General features: G+C 36.7%; 2 protein-coding genes and 1 pseudogene across 2 annotated transcripts; all 3 read right to left on the reverse strand.

Annotated features, from left to right (window-relative positions):
- Positions 1-10504: 10504 nt before the first annotated feature.
- On the reverse strand, positions 10505-11841 carry LOC110686769 (F-box/kelch-repeat protein At3g23880-like). The gene is made up of 3 exons (XM_021863374.1): positions 11454-11841; positions 10748-11385; positions 10505-10522 (listed from the first exon to the last, which is right to left on the reverse strand). Exons 1-3 carry the CDS (start codon positions 11839-11841, stop codon positions 10505-10507), a joined length of 1044 nt encoding a protein of 347 aa, XP_021719066.1.
- Positions 11842-12694: 853 nt separating this feature from the next.
- On the reverse strand, positions 12695-14176 carry LOC110686770 (annotated as a pseudogene).
- A 709-nt stretch (positions 14177-14885) lies between these two features.
- LOC110686689 (protease Do-like 9) lies at positions 14886-25144 on the reverse strand. Its single transcript, XM_021863294.1, has 9 exons — positions 24403-25144; positions 19363-19562; positions 19096-19276; positions 18754-18945; positions 17253-17485; positions 15960-16061; positions 15820-15870; positions 15611-15715; positions 14886-15407 (listed from the first exon to the last, which is right to left on the reverse strand). Exons 1-9 carry the CDS (start codon positions 24941-24943, stop codon positions 15309-15311), a joined length of 1704 nt encoding a protein of 567 aa, XP_021718986.1. The 5' UTR covers positions 24944-25144; the 3' UTR covers positions 14886-15308.
- Positions 25145-25524: the final 380 nt, after the last annotated feature.

Genomic DNA, 25524 nt, shown 5'->3' on the forward strand with positions numbered 1-25524 from the left:
GAGACTCTCTAAAGTATACTAATGTCACTTTCAATTTATGGCCCACCAAATCTATATTGTAAGGTTTTTTTTTTTTAAAATAAATTACAAAACATATTATAATATTGATAAAGGGCCTACACTTTTTGTCAAATGAGACTCAAAGTTGAGTATCCATATAAACTTAGCAACTTTCTTTTGGAGTTGCTAGGTTTAAATATCAACTTATTGGTATCCTTTGCAAAAAATACTCTCTCTTTCCTAAAAAAAACTCCCTAAGTCTCATCATTGGAGATAATCTTATCTAGCTAATTGCTATTAACACTTTGCCTGCTGCAGTTTGAAAATTTGGAATTTAGTGGAAACCTAATACGGTCACATTATACCACCTATAAACGCCACCAATCCACCAATAAACGCCACTTAAGAAGCTAATAATCAAGAGCCTTGTCAAAGAGAAACAGAGGAAACAAGAGGTTTTATAGAGTTGAGAAGCAATGGTGATGTTCTCTCGAGATGTGATCTCGCTCAAGATACCCCCAGAGAAAACAATTTTTGTAGGACAACTGATGGAGGTCCCCTATTTGATCACAGCCGACCCCCTGACTCATGTAATGGAGGTCCAGATGGAGACTTGGATAGAACCGATGCCAGAACCACCAGAATTAGTGGTGAACCTGATGATCCCAGTAGAGATTAATCGAATTATTCGGTTAATTGAACAAGCGTTCTTAAGTACAAAAAACTCTTCCATTAATATGATGAATGGTAACTTAGCTAATTTGGCTTTGAACAAAATACCTATCTCTTGCATGATTTGGAACGTGCAGGGGGCAGGAAGTAGGGAATTTATAGCTGCGTTAAAAGAAATAATTAGGATTCATAAACCGAATGTTATTGCTCTAGTAGAAACCCATATGGGTGGTACTCAAGCAGTTAAAATTGCGAGCATAATTGGTTATGATGGCCATTCTAGAGTGGATGCACAGGGATTCAGTGGGGGGATATGGATTTACTGGAAGAAGGATCTTGTAACTGTTGAACCAATTTACAAACACAATCAATTTATTACCATGGAGATACAAAGAGTAGATGGCATGCCTTGGTACTTTACGGCTGTTTATGCGAGCCCTGATCCTACAAAAAGACAAGGTCTTTGGAGAGAGTTGAAAGAATTTGCAATTTCAAATGATAAACCTTGGATGTTAGGAGGTGATTTTAATGAAACTAGATACCAATGGGAGAAGTTCAAGTTGTGCAGATACTTCTCGAAGGACTGCTCGTTTCAACGAATGGATAGAGGACTTGGGTTTAATGGAGATAGAGTTTAGTGGTGCTTCTCATACCTGGGCCAGAGGTACGAATGTGAACACATGGAGGAGTGCCAGATTAGACAAAGCTATGTGCAATGGAGAGTGGAGTTTAAGATTCCCGAATGCCTCAGTGAAAATATTACCTGCTATTCAATCGGATCACTGTCCGATTCTCATTGCCCCAAATGGATTTGCACCAATTTCGGAAATCAACAAGCCTTTTCGCTTTCAAGCTGCTTGGATGACCCATGAGAATTTCCGGGATTTTGTGGATTCAAAATGGGACAAAGAAGCACCATTGATACCCCATCTGAACCGTCTGGCTGAAGAGCTTCAAGAATGGAATAAGAACACATTCCATAATATCTTCAAGAAGAAACGTAACCTGCTGGCCAGAATTGCAGGGGTTCAAAGAGCTCTTGCACTTCAAAAAGCAAGAGACTTAATAAAGCTTGAATCGAAATTAAGGGTGGAGCTAGATGGAGTTCTAGCACAGGAAGAATTACTTTGGTACCAAAAGTCAAGGGTGGACTGGATCCGTGATGGGGATAGAAATACCACTTTTTTCCATCTAAGTACTATTGCTAGGAGATGGCGTAATAAAATTTCAGCAATAAAGAAAGATGTGGATGGGGATTGGATTACAGATAAGCCAGTACCAAAACACCATAGTTGAATATTTTGAGAAATTATTTAATAGTGAGGAGAAGCAACCCCATGATGACCTGCCTCGTGACATATTCCCTGAGTTTACAGCTCAGGCATGGAATAACCTGACCAGACCCTTCCTCAAGTGCGAGATTGACAAAGTTGTTCAAGAAATGGGCTCTCTCAAGGCCCCGGGTCCAGATGGCTTCCAAGCCTTATTTTATCAGAAGCATTGGGATCTGGTAGCAAGCAATGTATATATTGTAGCGTTTGATGTTCTAAATGGTAAGGGATTACCGCATACTCTGAATGACACTTTTTTAGTCCTAATCCCAAAAGTTGATAAGCCGGAGTTAGCCTCCCAATTTCGCCCTATTAGCTTATGCAATGTGATTTATAAAATAATCACGAAAACTATTGTGAATAGAATTAAACCCATGATGCCTCACCTTACTTCTTGTACGCAAACAAGCTTTGTTCCGGGAAGACAAATAACCGATAACATTGTTATTGTTCAAGAAGTAATTCACACTATGAGAAACAAAAAAGGAAACACAGGATACATGGCTATCAAAATTGACTTTGAGAAGGCGTATGATCGTCTACGATGGGATTTTAAACGGGATACTTTAATGGAGATTCGTTTCCCTATTTTGCTAGTTGATGTGATAATGGAGTGTATTACAACCTCCTCTATGCGTGTACTGTGGAATGGTGAACCAACTCAAGCTTTTTCCCCTAAGCGAGGCATACGGCAAGGAGATCCTCTATCACCGTACATCTTTGTATTATGTATGGAACGCCTGAATCAATTGATTGAAGAATCGGTCATACTTAATAGGTGGAAACCTATAAGAGCCAGTAGGGATGGTCCAAAGCTTACAAACTTGGCTTTTGCAGACGATATAATTTTGTTTGCTAAAGCAACTTATGAACAAGCTAACTGGGTGAAGCATTGTCTGGAAAAGTTTTGTGCAGCTTCAGGGCAATTAATCAGTTACCCAAAGTCTAGAATTTATTTTTTTGGGAATACAAATGATACTCAAAGGCAGGAAGTTACTAACTTCTTGGGGATTGAAGAAACTGCTGACTTAGGAATGTATTTGGGCATGCCTACTATAACAAGCAGGGTAACTCGTGATACCTTTGGTTATTTATGTGAAAAGATAGATCGCAGATTATCGGGGTGGAAAACAAAATATTTATCACTTGCAGGGAGAATCACTCTAGCAAAATCAACAATTACCACCATGGCTTCCTATGCTATGCAAACTGCCAGATTGCCAAGAATGATATGTGATGATATTGATAAGAGAGCAAGAAGATTCATCTGGGGAGGAGATGAGGAAAAACGTAAAATTCATTTAATTTCATGGGAAAATCTGCAAAAACCGAAGGAGTTGGGAGGGCTTAACATTCGTTCAGCCAGGCAAGCCAATATGGCTTTTCTAACTAAGCTTGGATGGAGAATTCTTACGGAGCCAAATGCTTTATGGCCTAGAGTTCTTAGGAGTAAGTACTGCAAAGGGAGATGTGATGTGGATATGTTTGAACCAAAGACAAATATGTCTAATGTATGGAAGGGAATTACTGAGAGTGCAAAGACTATCTCGCAGGGGGCTAGGACTGCAGTAAGTAATGGTTCCAAAACATTATTCTGGGATCATAGATGGGCTGGCTCGAATACTCTTAGGGAGATGGCTATTGCAAACATTCCCTTAGACATTGAAGGTGCAACTGTAGCTGAAATGTGGGATGAAGAATTAGGATGGAAATGGGCTGCCTTTGTGGATTTATTACCGCAAAATATAGTAAGAGAAATTGAAGCTCACTCCCTCATTATTAACCCAGAGAGAGGTGATCTTGTATACTGGAATAAAGGAGGCAAAGGCAAATTCTCTATCAAATCAGCCTTGCAAATAATTAGGAAGGATAATGAGGAGCTGGATGATGGTTCATGGAATCTAGTATGGAAGTTAAGGGTCCAGCAAAGAGTTAGAGTTTTCTTATGGCTAGTACTCCATAATAGAGTGCTATGCAACACCAATAGGTACAAGCGTTCACTAACAGATGATCCTTGCTGTAAGCTGTGCCCAAATGTCGAAGAAGATACAATCCATATCCTTAGAGATTGTAAAGCAGCGAGAGAAGTGTGGCGTCAAGTAGGAGGCCCTGCAAACGCTCCTGATTTCCGAAATGGCTCCCTCAAACAGTGGGTGATTCGTAACATCAAGGTTCAAAGGCGAAATGATCTATCTCCTGAGATCTGGCCAACATACTTTGCTATAGTTATATGGTGGATATGGAGGTGGAGGAATGTTGTTGCTTTTGGTAGGACGAATGAAATTCCAATTGATGTAAGAACGTTTTTGTTGGAACGATTTGAGGAGGTTTGGAGAATTGTGGGAGATGGTGAGCCTGGGAATGCAGGGAACGTTTTAACTAGAAGAGAAAATTTCATTAAATGGATAGCACCTCCTGCTGGATGGATGTCTTTGAACTCGGATGGGGCTGCTAAAGGGTCCCCTGGTCCTGCAGGGGGAGGGGGGATCATACGTGATAATGCTGGCAGGATGAAGTATGCTTACTCCTTAAAGCTTGGTCACTGCATGGCCTTCAAAGCTGAAGTACTTGCTGTGGAGTACGGGTTGGAGCTAGCTCTTAGAATGGGGATCAAGAATCTACAGGTCCAGGTTGATAATCAAGCTTTAGCTCACATTCTTAATAGCTCGGATGATTATAATGGAGAGTGTATTCATGACATTCTTCATTGCAAAAGCCTAATAGCGAAGCTGTATTGGGAAGTCAATGTCATACATATTTATCGTGAAGCAAATCAAGCTGCAGATTGGCTCGCTAATCAAGGAATTCTACAGAACAAGTTTGAGTTGATTCAAGTCCCGACTTTAGCCCTTGGTCGTATTTTGCATAATGATGTAGTTGGTGTGGCAGTGCCACGTCTAGTTCCTCGTTAGTTTTTTCCTTTATTTTTGTTTTTTCCCGGGACTTAGCCCCTCGTGTGCACCAAAAAAAAAAAAAAAAAAAAAAAAAAAAAAAAAAACATTATACCACATCCGCCATGATTTCTCTCCACCATTATTATTCACCAAAACCCATATCCAAGAACGTTCAGACATACTGAAAACTGCCATTCGAGAACGAAATTAAATATACTGTGACTTTTTTTTGCAGCATCAGGCAAGTCCACAAAGTCCAATTCCTCGGAATCAAAATCAAACAATACAAGATGAGTCAATGAATGACTTCGAAACATGGTAAGAGAAGTATACTGATGACATCCTACCCAGTATATAAATAACAAAAACGCCCTGTTGCATCATATAAACTTAAAAACCCTGCAGTGTGGACATCTGACCTATCAAGATTATCATTAAGGGAATAAACTGCAATCGAAAACTTGGGGCATTTATCAAACCCAAAAGCAAGCACTTTATAATCCTTACTAGACAACAACGACTTACGAATAAAGGGATTATACAAACCAATATCACCATGAAACTTGATCAAGATCAACCCGTAGCAACACCCTAATACATCGCATTTTTTGGGATATTCGAAAACAACATTGATTTTACTGAATGTGTCAAAGCTGTAAATGCTAAAGTTACACCGTTGCGCTAAGATTTATTGCGATTGTTGTTGGAAATTTGAAGATGCAAACGAATGAAATCAGAGGAATCAATGAAAGAACACCATGTTTTACAAACACACCTGAATCTCATTAGGGGCTAAGATCTCCCTCCACAATTCCGTCGGTAAATCAACCAATCTGGCGATGGAAGTTGTCGCCGGCAGCCTGGCTAAGATCTCCCTCCAAAAATCCGTCGGTAAATCAAGCAATCTGGCGTTGGAAGTTGTCTTGTCGCTTCTGCTTGAGTTTGATTTTTCCATTGTTGACTCGAATTTGGTTAATTGTTATAGCGATTGAGGAATGGAGGAGTACATATTGGTCGGTCATCGGTCGGTCGGTCACAGTTAACAGTATATGTAATTTAGGATTGTAGTGAGTTGCAATAAAATTGACAAGTTGATTCATTCTTTGCATGCATTTTGCGACAATTGGTTTGGAGATCGACTCCAATAGCCCACATTATTTCCCTTTTTTTTCTTTTTTTTTTTTTTTTTTTTTTTTTTTGTGACCAAATTATTTTTTATTATTTTGTTATAACATTTATTATTTAAAATGCTAATCAGTCAGTGGCCTTTCATTCCTCCTCTTTTTTTTTTTTTTCCTTTTTTTTGGGTGGATAAAAGCTATAAATATCTATATCATACGAAGTATTTCTTATTACCTTTCCTTCTTTTTATTTTTTTTATTCTTTGTTGTAATCTAAAGCTAAGTTTGTTTATGTATCAGGTTTAGAGAACTGGCCCAGTCTATATTAAAGTCCTAGATCCGTCTTTGGTCACAGTGATACATGTCAATAGTGACAAGTAAAAAAAAAATGGGACACTTAAATAAAAACGGAGGGAGTATACATTAACATAAATGCATTGTCGACATATAATCCGTACTTACTACATAATAGTGTTACACACTTGCACTGGGGACTTAAAATAAGAATCTAATTAATCTCAAATTCTCACAAGTGAGCTAAGGCATGCACCACTATCACACCATAATTGAGTGGCAGTAGCAAAACAAATTAAAATGGAGCATTTAGCTTCCCCGGCTTGCAACTTCTGACAGCTCTACCAGTAGCCGAGTATGTATCTCTCTAACGATCAGCTGTCACAAAGAAAATCAGAGCAAATCATATAACTATACCGAAAATTTTAAACAAACGAAACCAATAAATGAAGCATATAGCCTATTTGTGCCTAAAAATCTCAAGAATTGCTTAGTTTTACCAAACTATACGAGAGCTTAAGTTGAAAAATCAAAAATCACAAGAGAAGCAAAACTTGAGGCAGAGTTTGCTTGTAAAGGATAGAAAGGTATATATAATTAAACTATAAAAGAGTTTTAAAAAGATGTAGCAAATTTGAATTCATATCACAGGTTTAAAGTCACTAATATAAGTTGTGTAATATAATGCATGTAACATATTGTGTAATTTACGGATTTTATATTAGAATATGCAAGTGTGAAAAATCCCATGATCGATTAAGAGCAAGTCATTGATATTACCTTTGTGGATCTGGATTCATAGGAAAGATGTGAAAGTGTTCTCTCCAAAACCTTTGTGCAACGCCAAGCTTTTTACATAAATCGCGAAAGAATTATAAATCTCTAAAGAATTTCGACCCCTACTTTGAGTTCTTATACGGTAGCTTGCAATCTGATAAACCATCAAAATATGAGAGGTCAGGAACAAAAATGTGTTACTCTATTGAACATAGACAATCTTTAAAATCTCACGTTTAAACAAGTAGGAAACGTCTACATTCGGATCTCCCAAAAACCATAGCCTCCATGGATCCTCTCCACCATCCTTTTCCAAAACCCATATGCACCTTTTTTTAGAGGACATACTGAAAACTGCTAAGGACTCACCATGTACTAAAATGAACATAACAATGCTTTCTTTCACAGCATCAGGCAGTTCCCTACTAACTTTTAGTTTTCTGTTGAAATCACTATTAATCCAATATATAACCCCTTCACAACAAACAAATTTTCCTTCAAATAATCCTATAAACCCCCTTAAATGCCTATTATTGGACTTACTCGTCGTCCAATTAGGTACAACTCTCCAAAGGTGATCAGCGAGTGAATATACAGCAATTGGGTCATCACAACTTTTGAGTATATTAAACGCAAGCACCTTCTAATCATTAATAGAAGGGCAAAATACTAGAAAAAAAGTTACGTTCATATTTTCGACTTCGAAATAAGGACAATAGGGAAGAAGTAATGACTTTTGGAAATGATAACGCAATCGGAAGATTCGCAAAGCTATTACGATCCACACTCGTGAGGGAATAAACGACGCCTCGAAGGAGTACTCACGCTCGACCGGGCGACTCTTGCCCAACCGAGCGAAGTTGGCTACAGGAAAGGAGGGCTCTCGGTCCCGGGAGGGCAATGATTTGCCCGGCTGGGCGGCAAGACCTAAGTTTGACGAGCCCGAGCAAGCGGCTCTTGCCCGGTTGCTTGCCTGAGGTGAGAATTCGAGATCGCTCGACCGGGCGCGTTTGGGAGAGTTTCTCTCACGCCCGGTCAGGCGGCCGGTAGCCCGACCGGGCCCGCCTGTTTCTTGGGTCAACTTCGTTTATTTGTTTCCCTTTTTTGGTGTGGAGGTCGTTGTGTAAAACTTGGGGGGCGTGCGTCATTGGAGAATCTGTACCGGTGGTGGCGTATTTCGCTTTTGAGGCAGTGGGTTCCAAACCACGGCAAAACAAAAGGAGGTCGCATCTAAGAATGACCTCCTAATACGTGGGTTCCAGAATCTAACCTCCTTACAATTTCTCAACAGAATCAACCCATTATAGCTCCCAGAAATTATGTACAAATCACGCAATTGAACACGATTTGCAATATTAATAAATGTGTCGCCACGAAAAACTATAACGTCATTAAATGTACATCCCTTGTTTGCAATATTTTTATTTGTTATCAGATGATAAATTTTTGCAGTATTTAGAATTTCATTAGGGTTTTCGACGGTAGCCTTACCAAGATCTCCATCAACAATTCCTCTGACAAATAGCTGTCCTCCTGCCCGAGAATTTCTTCTCTAGGTTACTCATTTTGGAGACTAAAATTAAACACTATGATTGATGCAGATTTCCAAGCAATATCAAATTGTAACTAAGATGTGAAGTTATCAATTCCTCACCAAGGTTTAATAACAATTAAATCTCTGCAAAACAATGAAAATCTCTACAAGTCAAACTCAATATGCCAACCGATTTTATTTGGTGACAGACAAAGGTATTTATAATACAACTTCCATAGCCTTGCTAACCAAGTTTCTAAGCAAATCAATATATATAATCAATCTAAACCTATCCTAATAATAAACTAAAAATAAGATAGGAAAATATATATATTCACTAAATAATATCTTACCATAAATAATAATCCTACTGACTACATATAAAAAATCTTCTAATAATATCAATATGGAAAATATAGTATTTCCGATGATTATATTTTATATTTCTAACACAAGTACACTCTTGAAAATTTTATGGTGGTCGTTTGAAATATAACTATCATATAATATGAAGTTCAAAATTGATATATTTTTCTCCAAGTAATTAAATATTACTTTATTTTTGTATTAAATTTGTATAATCAACATTTTTTTATTTATCAAATTTTAAGTTTCATTTATGTAATTTTAATTATAATTTTAAAGTTTCTCAAAAATATTTAATTTATGTTCAATTAAAATTTTCAAAAATTATATATGCATTGTAGATATTTGAAGGCTAATTGCGTCCATATCATATGTGAAAATTTGAACCGATCACATTGTTTAACATTAAAATAATATGATGATAGTCATATTTCAAACTAGTGTATTAACAAGTATGTCAAGTTTGACCGTGTCAATTATTCTAGGACATAGAGTATATTAAGAGCAAACATCGGTCAAAGTGATACATATAATGGTGACAAAGTAAAAAATAGGGCACTTGAATAAAAACGGAAGGAGTAAACATTAATACAAATGCATTGTCGACATATATTTCGTACTAACTACTTAACAGTGTTGGCGTGTTGCACTTGGGACCAAAATGATTCAGGCCATACATCCACTAAAATATGAATCTAATTAATCTCTAAGCTAAGGCATGCACCACTATATTACACCATAATTGAGTGGCAGTAGCAAAACACAACTATAACGGAGCACTTAGCTTCCCCTGCTTACTACTTCAAACAGCGCTACTAGTAGCCGAGTATGCATCTCTCTAAAAGATCAGCTGTCACAAACAAGAATGAAATCGGAGCAAATCATAAATGTACCAAAAATTTAAAATAAACGAAACCATAAAGAGAACCATATAGTCTATTTGTGCCTCAAAAATCACAAGAAAACCCTGTTTTACTTTTACCAAACTACATCTGAGTTTAAGTTGAAAAATCAAAAATCAACAGAGAAGCAAAACTTGAGAGTTGAGGCAGAGTTGCTTGTAAAGGAAAGAAAGGTATATATCAAACTATAAAAGAGTAAAAAAATTATATAGCAATTTTAGGGACACATACTGTCCAAATTTCAATGAAGGATGCCATAGAGAGAGTTTAATTACATTTAATTTTACTCTAATCTTTTTTATATATATTGAAAATTAGGATATTAATTAGCCTTATGAGCATTTAGTTAACAGTTTTAATTTTCTACTGCAGCTAATAAGCCTGTTGTAACAGCAACACTACCCTCCCCTAGACCACCACTTCATCATATTCAAGTCACTTTGGCTGCGGCTCAGTCATAGTCTCCTTGATGGTTTCCAAAGAATACAGATCATACATAAACAAATAAAGACTCGAAGTTTAATTGATCATCACGTACGTACTATGCCCCATCATCTAAGCCAATAGGACAATTAAATTTGTTTCGTGTTTTAAAGGTAAAGGGAATGCAACTTCACTGATGGTTCTTTGCCTGAACAATGCATTTCAAAGCATGACATTATCAAATAACAACGCAATTAATGTGACATACTGTGTAATTTACAGATTTTAGAAAATGTAAGTGGGAAAATCCCATAACTAAGAGCAAGTCATTGATTTTACCTTTGCGGATCTTCCATAATCAGCCATTATTCACCCTTCATCAAATTCATAGGAAAGATGTGAAAGTGTTCACTCCAAAACCTTTGTGTAGTACCAAGCTTTCTACATAAGTCGCTAAAGAACTATGACAACCCATAGATTTTTTCCCCAGAGTTCGTGCATGGTTGCTTGCAATGCTATAAGACATTATAGCGTGAGAGGTCTTAAACAAAAATGTATTGCTGTGTTGAACATAGACCGTCTTTACAGGTGAACGTTCAAACAACTTGGAAACGCGTGAATTCGGATCTCCTGAAAACCATAGCCTCCATGGATCCTCTCCACCATCCTTTTCCAAAACCCATATGCAGCTTCTTTCAGAGGACATACTGAAAACTGCTAAGGACTCACCATGTTTAAAAATGAACCTAACAATGCTGTCTTTCACAGCATCAGGCAGTTGCATAACACTAAATTCTTCGACATCAAAATTAAACAAGTAGAGTTTCTGACTAACACCGGCTTTGTAGTAGAAATTACTTTCAATCCAATATACAACCCCTCTACAACTAACAAACTGATCATCTTCACAATATTCAAACCCCGACGATAAACCCCAATCGGAATTATTAGCCTGATTCGGTTTAACTCTCCAAAGGCGATCAACGAGTGAATATACAGCAATTGGGACCTCATGAAATCTGAATTTATCAATGGCAAGCACCTTATAATCATTACTAGAAGGGGAAAATCCTAGAGCATAAGTAATGTAAGTAAAAATAGGATCTGTAATAATAGGACAAGAGGGAAGAATCAATGACCTCCTAATACAAGGTTCCACAAAACCTCATTGCTACTGCTACGATTTCTCAACAAAATCAACCCATTACAGCTTCCAGAAATCGAGTATGAATCAGGCAATCTCACATTGTTCGCAATTTTAATATTCATCAATGTGTCAATATGACGAACTGTAAATATACATCCCTTGTGTACAACGTTTCCATTTGCTATGAAATAATGAGTTTTTGAAGTGTTGTTGTAAAGTTTGATGAAATCCGAGGAATCGATTAAAGAACACCAGGTTTTACATACAGACCTGAATTTCAAGAGGGTTTTCGACGGTAGCCTTGCCAAGATCTCCGTCAACAATTCCTCCGGCAAATAGCTGTCCTCCGGCAATGATAATTTCTTCTCTCTGCTACTCATCATGGACACTAATAAAAACACTATAATGATAACGAGTTGGTACTTTGGGTTTAGAATTTCTTCTCCCTGCTACTCAATTAGAATTAAACGTTTTTCTTTTATAAAGTAGTACGAAAACAAATTTATCAAATTATGAGATTAAATATATGTGAATGTTAATCTCGATGCAAGCTGCTACTAAGATAACATAAGATAGGAAATAATCTTTGTAAAAGATATACTAATCATAATCCAAAAGATACGATATATTTACTATATAATATCTTAACATAAATAAAATATAAAATCTCTCAATATCAATATGGAAGTACATTACACATATAATTTTACGATGATTAATAAAACAAAATTAAAACAAACAAAAAAAACAAAAAAAAAATTACGATGATTATATCTTAATATCTCTAACACAACTACACAAGTACTCCACTAGAGTCAATTAAGGGTCACTGAGCTAATCAATTTTTGACCAAAAATAAATGCAAAAACTTTTGGGTGTACAATACTTGTATTTCTTTTATTTTGAAATTATTATTTTAATTAAATTCGTTTGTTTAATCTACAACCTTCGTTGCATAGGATTTCATAAATGACATAGATACACTTTGACTTTAATAGTTGTATTTTTCCTAATGTATTATTTCCTCTATTCTTTATTGTTTATCTCATTTGACTTTTCAATGTCACCAAAACTTATACAAATTTAATAGAGAATAAGACGAATACAATGCAGCCTCCTACTGTAAATTTGTAATCCTAAATTATGCATGGCCTCCATGTCGTACTGTTCGTAGTACTTTATTTAGTGCCTCTAGTGGGGATAATTGAACGTCCAACCTCAAGGTTAGAAGGCTCAATCCTTACCACTAGGTGGCCTCCATGTAGTATATATTGCGCCGGTTGGTAGCGTAGTATCCATCAAGATGATGCCCTTATCTTTCAACTCGCTCCTAATCCGGTCACTTTTGGTGTATTCTTTCTTTGCCTTCAATGCTTCTCTTTCTTCAATCAAACTCGATACTTCATCTTCCGTCATCTCAGGTCTAATCAAAGCCTTCTCCTTGAACTCCTGTAAGACCTCGTCATAAGGCCGAGCAGAAAGCAGTCCTAAGACCTCTAAAACCTTCCTCATTGTCTCCTCCCATTCGAAAAGTGATTCCTCCTTTATTAGCTCCTTCAATTCCTTGTTCATCGAACTCAATGCCTTATCAAGACTTCCTTTCAGTATTTTCGCGGTTTTCAAGTCATCATTCATATACCTATCGAAATCATCCTTTAGTACTAGCCGCATCAGAGAGTTTCGAGCTCCCCTGGTTCGATAACAGAGCACTTCTACTTGTAACGTTTGATAAACCTTGAAGATCGCGCTAGATGCAAGATTAATCTCACACTCGGAATAATTCATTGGTGAACCGTAGTTGTTGCTTAACAAGAAGTATCTCAAAGCCAAGGGATGATATCTTTTGGTAACCTCTCGAATAGTAAAGAAATTCCTGGTTGACTTAGACATCTTGTCTTTGTTAATAGTCACAAACTCATTATGCATCCAGCAACCGACATTAGCCTTGCCACACGCGGCAAGGCTAATCGCGAGCTCATTCTCGTGAGGAAATATCAAGTCCATCCCACCACCATGAATATCAAAAGAGGTAGTCAAGTAATGAGCACTCATCACGCTACATTCTATGTTCCATCCAGGCCTTCCTCGACCCCAAGGACTCATCAGGTTTCACAGCCTTCCACAATGCAAATCAGCAGGATTTCGCTTTCTACCATCCACAGCAACACATTCGCCTGCTCGATTATCCTCAACTTTCCTTCTAGCCACCAAGTTCCCATAGTTAAGCTCCTTGCCTGCTCAAAACGTATCAAAATAAACATCTCCATCATCAACACAATAGGCATAACCATTCTCGATAAGCTTGATTATCATATCTATAACCTGATCAACATGCTCGGAAACACGAGGTTGATGAGTCAGCCTCAAGCATTGAAGATCATCCATATTCCTCAAAAACTCTTCAGCATAATAATTGCTTAAACTCAAAGGATGACTTAGAGGATCATCCGGGTTTTTCGCCTTGTGCTCGTTTGATTTGTGAATAATCTTGTCATCAATATCAGTGAAATTCCTCACATATGTAACTTGATAACCTACATCCATCAAGTATCGATAAAGAACGTCGAAAGTAACAAACACACGAACATGGCCGATATGGGAGTAATCGTAAGGAGTAACACCGCAAACGTTCATGCCAACCTTGTTGGGGATTTTGGGTATGAATTCCTTCTTTCGTAGTCGTAACGTTGGCGGTGTCGAGATATCATCCGCCATTGTTGAGTTAGTGTTTTTAGTTGGGATGTTTTTAGAGAGATCAGTGCAATGGAGGAAAGACAGAGTTTAATGGTTGTATTTGTACTAGTTTGGTGACATTAAAAGGAAATAAAAAATTCCATTCAAAAAAAAAAGGAAATAAAAATTTGCCAAAATAAAAGAGAGATCAAATTATGTAAGAAAGGATAATTTTGGCTCTAACAAATATTGAGAAAGAAGATTTAGAGGATATGGAGAATATTTTGAAAAGTTTCCAAAAAATAACTTAATAACTTAATTACTTTAACTTGCGTTACCAAATCGTCTTCAAATATTTTTTTTAAAAAAAGATGATTTTTTGTTTATGTAAATAATGTGCAAGTTTTTGGAGGTATGAAGGCAAGTAAATCAATTGTTTGTAATATTATCGGAATAAATACCCAAAATAAACAGAATAAAAAATTCCCTAGCATAATAAAATAAAATATTAATTCCTTAGTATAAAATAATGGTTTTTCAAACCATAACATAATTTCTTATTTACTTATTTAGCACCCCGGAGGAACTTAGGTTCTATAAAAAAATATTGGAAACCATTTTCTTTAGCAAATCGCGATGGAAATTTATAGTAATTAATTACAGTTACAATAATCTCCAAAGCATAGTATAATTAATAGTGAGGACGATTGTAATTACCCAGTATACTTCTAGAGCAAAACACAGGAGCACATAATATTGTATAAACCTGAATTCAAAAACGTGGCGGCTTATAATGTTACAGTCTAACAATTACAAAGCATATTGACTAGTCGAGACATGCTTAAACATAAAAATTGGCCTGCGCATCTGTAACTAATAACTGTGACTATCTATCTCTTTTTTTTTCAAGGTCCAACTTATATCAGTCCCTCCAAAAAATTAAATAAAAAAATCTCCATATAAAGAATACAATTCCGAAGAAAATGAGGACCTCATAATATTCAAAATGGCGGGAATTCAGGCAGGAGTGCAACAAGAACTGCCTCGTGATGAGTTCATACTTTTTGAGTTTTTTCCATTGAGAATACATGCACTCAACCTGTGCTGCAGCTTTCCCTTCGATGCCTGTTATCACGAGCTTCATCTGGTAACTAAAAGAGTCTATTTCTTCGGCTTAGGTTTTAAGATCATCAGATATTGCAGAAGGTATACAATGTGTTGTAAGAATATCTACAGTAGCAGCTTTTGCAGTTTCTGTTCGAAGAACAACTATCTGCACACACAGAAAAAGATGGCAAATGAGCCACTTTGAACGTTGTTGTCATGAAGAGGTGGAATGTAAACAGCTGCATGTGCTACATAAATAATAAGCCCGAGAGTACCCAGATTGGTGCTCTCGTACCAGTGCGGCAGTGCGTGCACCCTTTTAGGTACACCCACCTAGAAGACAGATTAAAGAGAAGCAGAGAAAGAGACCTGATCATAATCCAAATCGAACTTCATAAATTCTTCCTTGCAGGACTCTGCCATACTTGCCAAGCTCTTCAAGTTTCTCACAGGATTACCATTAAAGGCAAGGACCTGACAGCAAACAGAAATAGCAACAGCAACAAAAATAAATCACATGAACAGCTATAGACCACTCTAGAAACAAAAAGCTCCAACAGAACAGCTAAAATATATACCTGAGTGTTTACGATTTCTTCATATCCAATATTAATGTCAGCCACAAGAACCTAATAACAAAGAAAAAAATAAGCAAGGTCTATACACATGCTTCAACTTTGATCTCAAAGTCATTTATACATGAGAGGACTGAAAATACCTGAGATACAACAACAAGCTCTTCGTCTTTTGATTGTGGCATTGAATGCAAAAGCTTGTCCAGAAGCTTGACTGGGGCCTCATACTCGTACTCTTTTCCATACTGTCATAATATCAAAGAAAAATTAAATACAGAAAACAGCTCAGTTTAAAGCAATTCAATAATATATATAGGGAGGGGTGGACTAAAAAATGCAGCAAATTTATCGTAGTCTAGTGTCATTGCAACACCCCAGGCTTCACATATATCAAACATCATATGTAAGGAGTTCCGCAAATCGAATGAGATGGACCAACAAAATCCAGAACATTAAAATATGAATAGCAGTCATAGGACAAAAGTACTGAAATGGGCAAGGATAAAATAAGCATAAATATTAGCAAAGATGTTACTTCATATATAAGTAGCTCAAGGAGCACAATAAAATGAGCCCCAATAAAGCAACAGATGAGAGATTACAAACTTTACAAGCAGTCATATAGAACATTTTCATTGAACAATCAAATCAAGCAATGACAAATTCAGGCCCTTCAAATTTAATCATATGGCTGAGATTTTTTCACATGTAAAATGAGAAGCAACCTCTAAACTTGAACCTGCCTCGTATGTTTATGAGAAATAAACCTCTAAAATTACAGAGAGATCTTGAAAAGCAATGGGGTAGAGGGATAAAACTTTGAATTAAATTTCATCGCTATAAAAGCTTTAGAAATCAGTAAACACCATTTACCATTCTTTTACTACCTCCGTTACATATTTTTTGCAACTTTGGGGTATTATTTGTGAAATATAAAATATTCCAAAGTTGCAAAAAATATGAAATGGAGGTAGTAGATAAGATTTAATAATGGAGGAAAGAAAAGATAAAATGCCCAGAACCAGATATCCATCTCAAGTCCAAAAAGAAGTGAGAGCCCAATCATTGCTTGCTTTGCTTTCCAACCAAATCACTCATGGAAGATTCAAAAAGTATTGCCACGAAATCTCAAAAGTAACGCACAACCCCATCCCACCCCCACTCCCCCCCCCCCACCCACCCACCCACACACACAAATTATGGGGAAAGAGAGAAATATGAGGTGCCTGACAGATCCTACTAAAGCAGTGAACCTTTATATTTGGGTGAAATTCTTAGATCTTATCGCAATTGAGGAAAGCTTATTCTTCAAATGAATACCCATGCCAAAATCAACACATTTCAAAGAAAGCAAATATTACTTCTGTAACCAGAAAGATACATAGGCATTATATTGATGGGGAGCAGGGGAGGTAGAAAGAAGTTCAAAGCCAAACCTCAGAACGGAGATATGGAACCGAGACAGCCGTAAATACAAATCCTGCAACTATATAATACGAGGGAGGTTTACCCTTGCTATGTGCTGGAATGAGCCTTCTGTGAGTACCAAGTTTAATGTTGAATGTGTGCACTGCCGAATCACGCAGTACCTTGATTTCAGCCTTATCTCCAGTATATTTCTGGGATATAAGATAACTGAAACCCATACGCTCTCCATGCCTGAAAGGAACTGTCAAATAATACAAGTTAGTTTAATGTTGATTTTTTCAGGCACTTGTATATTGCTAAAGAATAAATTTAAACCAGCAGCATGGGCCACATTAGACATTATCAGCAAAAGTAAAATTTGGTTCAATCAATCTATAATTTCATTTGATATGTAGCAGCACAGAGCAAAAAAGGCAGTATAGTGCACTAGAAATGCATAATTCAATGCTGACCAATATCCTACTTTGCATCCTCTGACCACAAAACAATGTAGAGTAATCAAAGCCTATCAAGGGACCCTCCTCAAATCAGCAATGATAACACAAGTAGCAATTAAACCAAATCCAATTCCCAGTTGAGCCAGCTACGGACTAGAATCAATTTAAGACCAAAAATCTTCTTAAAGACTAAGAGAGTAAGAGCACATTAAATTTTAATCAGACAGTAACAGATCAGCAACTCAAATGCTAAAAGGGGGTGGGGGGAAGAAGAATAAAATGTTACACACAAGACCAAGAACTTCAAGAAAAAGGGAAAGACAATGGATTCCTTACTTCCCCTGCCTTTAAAAATCTCTTTAATTACTCAACATAAAAGAGGCCATACATTGCAACCAAAGTAAAATCAAACCCGAACAAAACAAAAGGAGAACCACAACGACATTCATACTTTACATATTCCTGTCGAAGATCGACCCGACATTAACAGTGACTGTCAATTTTTATACCTGATCTCATTGAGTCATCGCTCATATAAACAAAATAGCAGGGTTATTGAAACTTCAGCAGTTCAACTAATTCCAGAGAAAGAAAAATATTATTGAGAGTTACTTGATTCCAATCTAACAAAAATCAGAAACCTTCAAAAGAATAGCATTGCCAAGATTCATTAAACCTGCAAATTAAAGAAATCAAGGTAGAATAAAGTACAGTTGCAGCATCCACAATATACAAACTCTTGTTTTACCTACATAGTTAGGTTGGAAAATTGACTGCCAGAGATATGGACATTCAGACTTTTCATATATATCACAGAAGAATGATTTAACTTTCGGAGAAAGCCAAGTTCAACACCTCAATAACTAAATGCTCATTAATTGTGAACAAGTCCAAGTAGATAGATGAGCATCTAAACCAAACAAGATATTACAGCGTGAGAAATTCTAAGATAGCCATTAGCTAGAGTACTTTACTTTACCAAAGCTAGCTAAGGAACTCTTCCATTATAGCACAGACATATAAATATATGGATTATATAATGTTCCCAAGGGGAAGGAGTTAGAGTCATTACCTGTCCCATCATTTGCAATATCAACCCCATCAAAGCTGAGTATAACATCCGATGGCTTCAATACCTTGGACTCAGGAGCAGTAGGGTCAACACGACGAACACGTACACCTTTCTGATCAGATTTCATTCCCATTGCAAGGCGTAAGTCTGGATTCTCCATCTTCTGCCACTCGACACCAAGAATCGGGAACCCTAAACGGGGAATAGCGATCATGAGTGATAGATATATCAGAAAGTGAGAAGAATAAGATTCCAGCAATTAGAAGTTGCATCTGCAAGTCTGCGACAAGAAAGACACAACACATACTCCATCAAAAAAAAGGCCACAATTGCCCAACCTACCTGTATAAGCTCCATTCTTCTCATAGTCCTGAATAAAGTGTGTGATGACAGGCGTAGGTATAACATAACCAATATTCTCTGCATCGTCATGTTTCAGGGACTGAAATGCAATGCCCACACAACTGCCTTTGTCATTAAAGGCTGGACCACCAGAATTTCCAGAGTTTATGGCAGCATCAATCTACAACATCAATGCTGAAAAAAATTAATTATACGAGAGCAAAGGGGCAAAAAATAAAAATAAAAGCAAGAATTCTGTATACATACCTGCAACCCCAACAATTCAGTGGACCCATGAACATAAGACAAGATCTCAATGCGAGAGACAACTCCACTGGTGACAGAGATTGTATCCCCTCCTATTGGATATCCTACAACAGTCACAGCATCTTGAAGAGCAGGTAACTTTCCAAACTCCACAGGTGAAACCCCTTCCCAGAACTCATCATCACTGACTGTAAGCAAAGCTGCAAAACCAATATGTGTGTTAATTGTCCATAAAAAAACTCTCAAACCAAACTAAGTATACACAATCGCATAATTAAAAACCACATCAGAGCTCTGATAGATGCAAAGGGTAAAGCCAAATAAACCACCAACAAACATCAATAATTCCATATTGCAATGCATTAATGGATACAAAGAATAGTTGATAAGATTGTTGGAACAAAGAATAAGGTTTCCAAGGTAAATTTCTATCCATTTGCCCAGCTAAAAAGGTTTTTTTTTTTTTTTTTTTTGTTTTTTTTGGGGGGGTTGAGGCTAACAGCCTTACAGTGAGAGTCATAAGAGCTTTCATGGGGCTAAATAAGCGAGGCCTTGAAAGGGAAGACCTTATAAAATAAGCTATCAGAAATGGAATGGCTTCAGACATTCTCCATTAAGAAAGAAGCTCAGTTATAGGAAGCTTATGAATTTTGATGATTGATACAACAAAGACTCTTAACTTGAAAGCTCAACTCCTATCTCTTCACTAATGGCCTCCCTTACAGAAGCAATATTAGATAAGGTGGTGTCGTGAGAGGTGCTTGCAACAAACCCACACCACCACCCATCATTCACACTTACAGCAGTAGGAGACAGCAGCAGCAAGTGAGACAAGAAAACGGCAACAACCCACAACAGTTGCAGGAGCACACTAAAGCTGCAGTGGTTTGGTTTGGCTCTATTAGCTTACTTTGGAGCAGCATTGAGAAGAAGACAAAAAGTAGTAATTTTAACAATTAAGGCTTTTGCCACATCATGTATGTAGGGAAGTAATATAAATAGAGAGAGAGCAGGAGTGAGGAGATTATTCAGAAAGTTGTATTTGGAACCCTTGAAGAGTTGTGGCCTAAAGCCATTAGTTTGTAACCTTGAAAGCCTTTGGCTAACTATCCTTAATCAAGCAATCGATCACTTGTCTTCTTCCATTCTTGTCTATTTTTCCTGTTAAATCCTTCTTTGAGGCACAAAGTCTGTTCTGTTGCAGTACTCAACTACTCAGGTGCAACAGGATTTGTTCTTCTCTAAACATCTTAATGATTCAGAAGAGGAAACACTATAACCAGCCAATTTGATGTCTATGCTTGTTATTGAACCTACCAATAATTATTCTATGGTATGATGGCATAGTGGAGGACTTTTTCAGTGAGAAAATTTGCAGTATACTTGTAGGAGCTTCTCACGATGTCTTACCTTCCTAGACCATTTTCAAGGGCAGAGGTTCCTATTAAAGCACGTATAAATGCCTGGCAGCTACGAAGTGATGTTCCAGCAAGGATGAAAATAAATACAGGAATTTCAGTCTAGCAGGAAGTACTATATATTACTATGCTGAAAAGATCTAGTTCACCTCCTACTTCTGTTCTTGGGTGCTTTCCTTGTGACTCTTGAGTTTCTCTCTTTAAGAAACTACTAGTTGAGGTTCAAGTTCAACCCAGTATAATGAAAGATATACTTGTGACTTGTAGGATCAAGTACAAGGACATGTGGATTGCAAAAATGAGGAAACTAATTCCTTTGAAAATTAGGTGAGGTAGATGGGAGAGGAATTGACGTGATTTTAAAGGGGTAAACCTTGTTAAGGAAAGCATTCAAGACGTACAACAAAAAAGGTCCAACTACACCAGTTCTTGAAGGAATATAATATTATACAAGGGCTTAATCTGTTTGTTTTCTTAAAAACATAACCTCATTGCTGGAAGGCAAAATAACACTACGTTACAGAAAACTATTTCCTACAGATAGACATGAACAACAATTGAACCTGTTTCGGAAAATCGATGCGTCTTAAATCCCATTAAGGCACTTACAACCACTGCTTTACTACATCCATTCTCACAACAGGGTGAGATCATTTCATTAATAGATGCAATTTTAGAAGTTAAGAGTTCACTAGACAAGGCTACCCAATATGAGGACAAATTTTAATCACTATTCCTGATGCTACCATTACCTAATACTCCCTCCGTCCCAGAATAACTGAGACGTTGGACTTTTCTTCACTATTCATATATTAACTTTGACTATAATTTTTTACTAATATAATTAAAAACATATTTTATCACAAAATATGTAGTTAGATAGGTATTAATATAAAGTTCTTTTTTTATAATTTTCATTAATATTTAATTATATAAAAATAAGGTCAAAGTTTGACTGCGTCAGTTATTTTGGGACAAAGGAAGTAACCAAATGGATCATTAAAGTAATATGAAGAATGGGTAAAATCCAATGGTAGCAACTAGCAAGGTAGAAAATGACTGGAAATCCTAATAGAGAAGAAATAAGAAAGATAATTATAACTAAAAATCTATTCCAGGTCATATAGTTTGCGCAGAAGCTCAATTTTAGTTCCAAACTCCAAGAGGCAAAGTTTTAATTATGTTAGCCTTTCATATCTCTATCCACCGGACAGTCCATGCATCAATTACAGGTTCATTACTGAACTGGCAACTAAGCACCAACACGGCAACAATATCCTAGAGTATGAGCATCCAAAAGTATAGCTGTATAGTTTGCTGCTCTACCACAAAACTCCAAAAGGCAAAATTAAATTTAGGTCAACATTTTCTGGAAATACATCAAAAATGGTTCCTCTAGTTAATGAATGCATCCATCACTCACACAATCATTATATTCACCTGAATATACAAGAACAAGTGCATTTGAAGTTTTTCTGCATGTAGCTTGAGCAACGAACAGGTGACCTATTTACTTAAAGAATATTGGCCTCCTAATAATTTCTAATGCAGTAACTTGCAACATTGGGTCAATAACAATATTAACAGCCACTCATAATTGATCCAAATATTAACTACGAAGCTCTAAATGTAAGATTACTATGGCTAGCAGTCAAGATTAGGTCAGAAAACATTCTCAAGAACATCATTGAATTGAGAGGACATCAGAGCAAAACAAGGTCAAGTCAAGGTCGGTGTATCCATATAAATGTAAACCCTATACCTAAGTAAACTAAATCCATGCATGGTGCCTAACTCAAATCAACATATTCATACTACTATTAAAGGAAGTGATTTTTGGAGGCACATAATAGTAAAAGGAAGTTGCACATTGGAAGCTATAGATCCAAATTAAATCCTTGTTACCAGATGCAAAAGCATCAGCCACATGTAAAAATATAGAGGATTAATAGAGATGATGGAACAGGCTTCACGAAGAAAAACAAACTGCCTCATGTACCCCCTCCCTCCAGGCCTCCCCCAAAAAAAAAGAAACAGAAACTACATAAAATGATTAAAATGATATTTAAGCTACTCTCCCTATCCACTCTGTTTGGGCATTTTACTATGGACGAAAGAAAGAGCTACGGAAAAAAAGATATAAACTTCTGCAGTTACCATATATAATCTCATATGACTATTGACTAATGCTTTATCTGTAATAAATGAGATTCATAGTTTAGGAATATTTGGATATTGGAATATACAAATCAATTCCAGTTTTGATCGTATATAGACATCCAAAATGGAAAATAAAGGCTAAAAAAGAGCATTTGGTATTACTATGATCGCTGAATAACCCTGACAGAAATTTAAACAAGACAAGCCCAATACATTCTTGCTAATCATTTTTATTTAAGCTAGCCAAATTCCAAATATAGCTCAATCAAGAAAGCACTTTAAACATGTATATTTGGCTCCCCAAAGAAAGACAACACTAAATCTTTAGATGATCTAAAAAAGCACTTCTCGGTGATTTACGGGCTCAATGGTTAGATATACCATGCCAAATATGAATGTAAATGAGAAAATGTAGCTACCTTTTTTAGTACTATTCTGGGTTCTCAATATGCATAGCCCAAATACAAATGTGCTTCTACATAATCTACAAGCTTCTAGTAAACAAGCTTAACTAATAGTCATCTGTGCACATAGCACATAAAAAAGGGAGCACCAACTTACAATTTTTCAACTTGCTTATTAAAAAGCCTTCAACAATAAAAGCACAAAACTTTATCAAATACAAGACACAGATATTTTGCAAGCTAGTTCGCTTTTAACCTCAAAAGTTATCATCGCCCTCGGCAATCAATTAAAAAAGCAATCTTTGCTAAGTTCCAAATAAATGCAGTATTGAACATTAATTGTAAAGAGACCATTAACAGTAAACCATTTTATGGAATTAAACAAAGAAACTCCCAAACACATTAACAACACCAAAGCTTATGACCAAGGGTATCAAATATTCAATCCATACACTCTTTACCCAAAAACATTATATAACAATCAGCACCACTAATCATTATCAAACCAGTGATTCCGTACTCCGTACAATGTAGTACACCATTCTTTACAACCAAATGAGGCTTTTTCTAAATTTAGCTTCTGTAACCTACATTCCTGTATCATAAGCTATGTTTCAAGAACTCCTCCTGTCATCCACAAGTATCCAATACAAACGCTCAATCAATTGTGCAACTTGGTCAATTTTGGGAAAAAAAAAATTGCATGATTACCCCAAAAAAGTAATTAGCTACTCATGCAAGAGTGCAGACTGGCAATTGTTTGAAATCAGCAACACAATCATAAAATCCAATGGAGCTCATCCTTCAAATTCCCAATAATATCAACAAGCTAACATCCCAAAACACAAAATTCACAAAATTCATAATTACACACACCTATTCTTACACCATCTCCGAATCTTAATTTTTTCAGGAGCCAACTATTAATAATACAACATTGAGAAAACCTAATAAACCCCACTAAAGTTTTGAGTTTTTAGCATCAAACCATTGCAATAACAACATAGCAATTCAACAAATTCATTAAACAAACAACATAAAAGTTCAAAATTCAATACCTATATCACACTCAGTACCAATAGCAAGAACAGTAGCTAAATACTTAGTATCAGACCCACGTTTCTTGAGCTTAACCTGAGTATAATGCTCCACAGAATGAGCATTCGTCAAAACCCTTCTTCCACCAATTACAAACCCACTACTCGACGAACTATACTGCCGTTTCCTCTGCCATGGGAGCGAGAAATTCGGCTCAGTATGAACGCAAAACACCTTAACAACCGCATCCATTGCCGGCGTAACACGGGCCGATACCGCATTAGCAACTAACTCCCACGCCGCCGCGCCATTAATGGCGGCACCGTCGGAGCGCCGAGGTTGCTGCTGCTCATCGGAACTTTCGGGGGATTTCAGGGAACGACCGCCGAGGCGGTGGCGGCGGCGAGATGAAGTGGGTTGTTCGGAGTGGTCGGCGGAGAAAACGACGTCCGATTGGTCGAAAGAGGCGGCGGAAGTTGTGGTTGCCGGAGGAGAAGTTTCTAGGGTTTCGGAGGATTGGTGTTTACGACTGCGCTTTCTCTTTCGATTGTTGTCGCCCATAACTAAGGTGGAAAAATGGAGGTTTTTTGAAGGTTTGTTAATGGCGGAGAAAAGAGGGAGGAAGGTGGTTTTATAATTTGTAACAGGAGTTTGTTTTTACGACAGGGTTAGCCGGTGAATAGATAGAAGGAAGAGTGGTGATTATTTAATTTTCCATTTTCACTTCTCGTTTCCAAGTTCTCCAAAGGTGTTCCATAAGTATTTATTTATACTTAACCTAGAAAATTCCGAGCCATGCACGGTTTTTGAAATTAAACGTGCTCGTAATTAAAATACGAGTGCCAAAGAATCTACCAGTATAAGTAACAATAATAATAAATAAATTGTTTCGAAAAAAAAAAATTATACTATAATAAATAAAAATTTTAGGCAAATTAATATTTTGGCAAAAGAAAAAAATCTTTTAGATAGGTTCTAGACTTCTAGGTATATAAACTTCTTACTAATTTCTACAGAAAATGTAGGGTTTTCTATAACAGCTAAAAATATATAATTATATGTGTTTCAAAAATGCTTTCAAAATATATACGAAGTATATATGTATAAATATATTACTAGGGTAGCACATGCGCACACCCTAG

The sequence above is a fragment of the Chenopodium quinoa genome, unplaced genomic scaffold (genome assembly GCF_001683475.1).
Source record: "Chenopodium quinoa cultivar QQ74 unplaced genomic scaffold, ASM168347v1, whole genome shotgun sequence".
Lineage (NCBI taxonomy): Eukaryota > Viridiplantae > Streptophyta > Magnoliopsida > Caryophyllales > Amaranthaceae > Chenopodium > Chenopodium quinoa.

Bases quoted from the DNA above. Each gene is read 5' to 3' on its own strand.
- LOC110686769 (XM_021863374.1), bottom strand. From the start codon at position 11,841: ATGAGTAGCAGAGAGAAGAAATTATCATTGCCGGAGGACAGCTATTTG. The intron at 11,386-11,453 runs GTCATTGATTCT...CTTATGCTCTAG, and splicing joins GTGGAACCTTGTATTAGGAG to GATTTTCCCCTTCTAGTAAT.
- LOC110686689 (XM_021863294.1), bottom strand. From the start codon at position 24,943: ATGGGCGACAACAATCGAAAGAGAAAGCGCAGTCGTAAACACCAATCC. The intron at 19,277-19,362 runs GTATGTATACAG...TTGATGTTGTAG, and splicing joins CTGAATTGTTGGGGTTGCAG to ATTGATGCTGCCATAAACTC. The intron at 17,486-18,753 runs GTAATGACTCTA...ATTATTTGACAG, and splicing joins TATTGCAAATGATGGGACAG to TTCCTTTCAGGCATGGAGAG.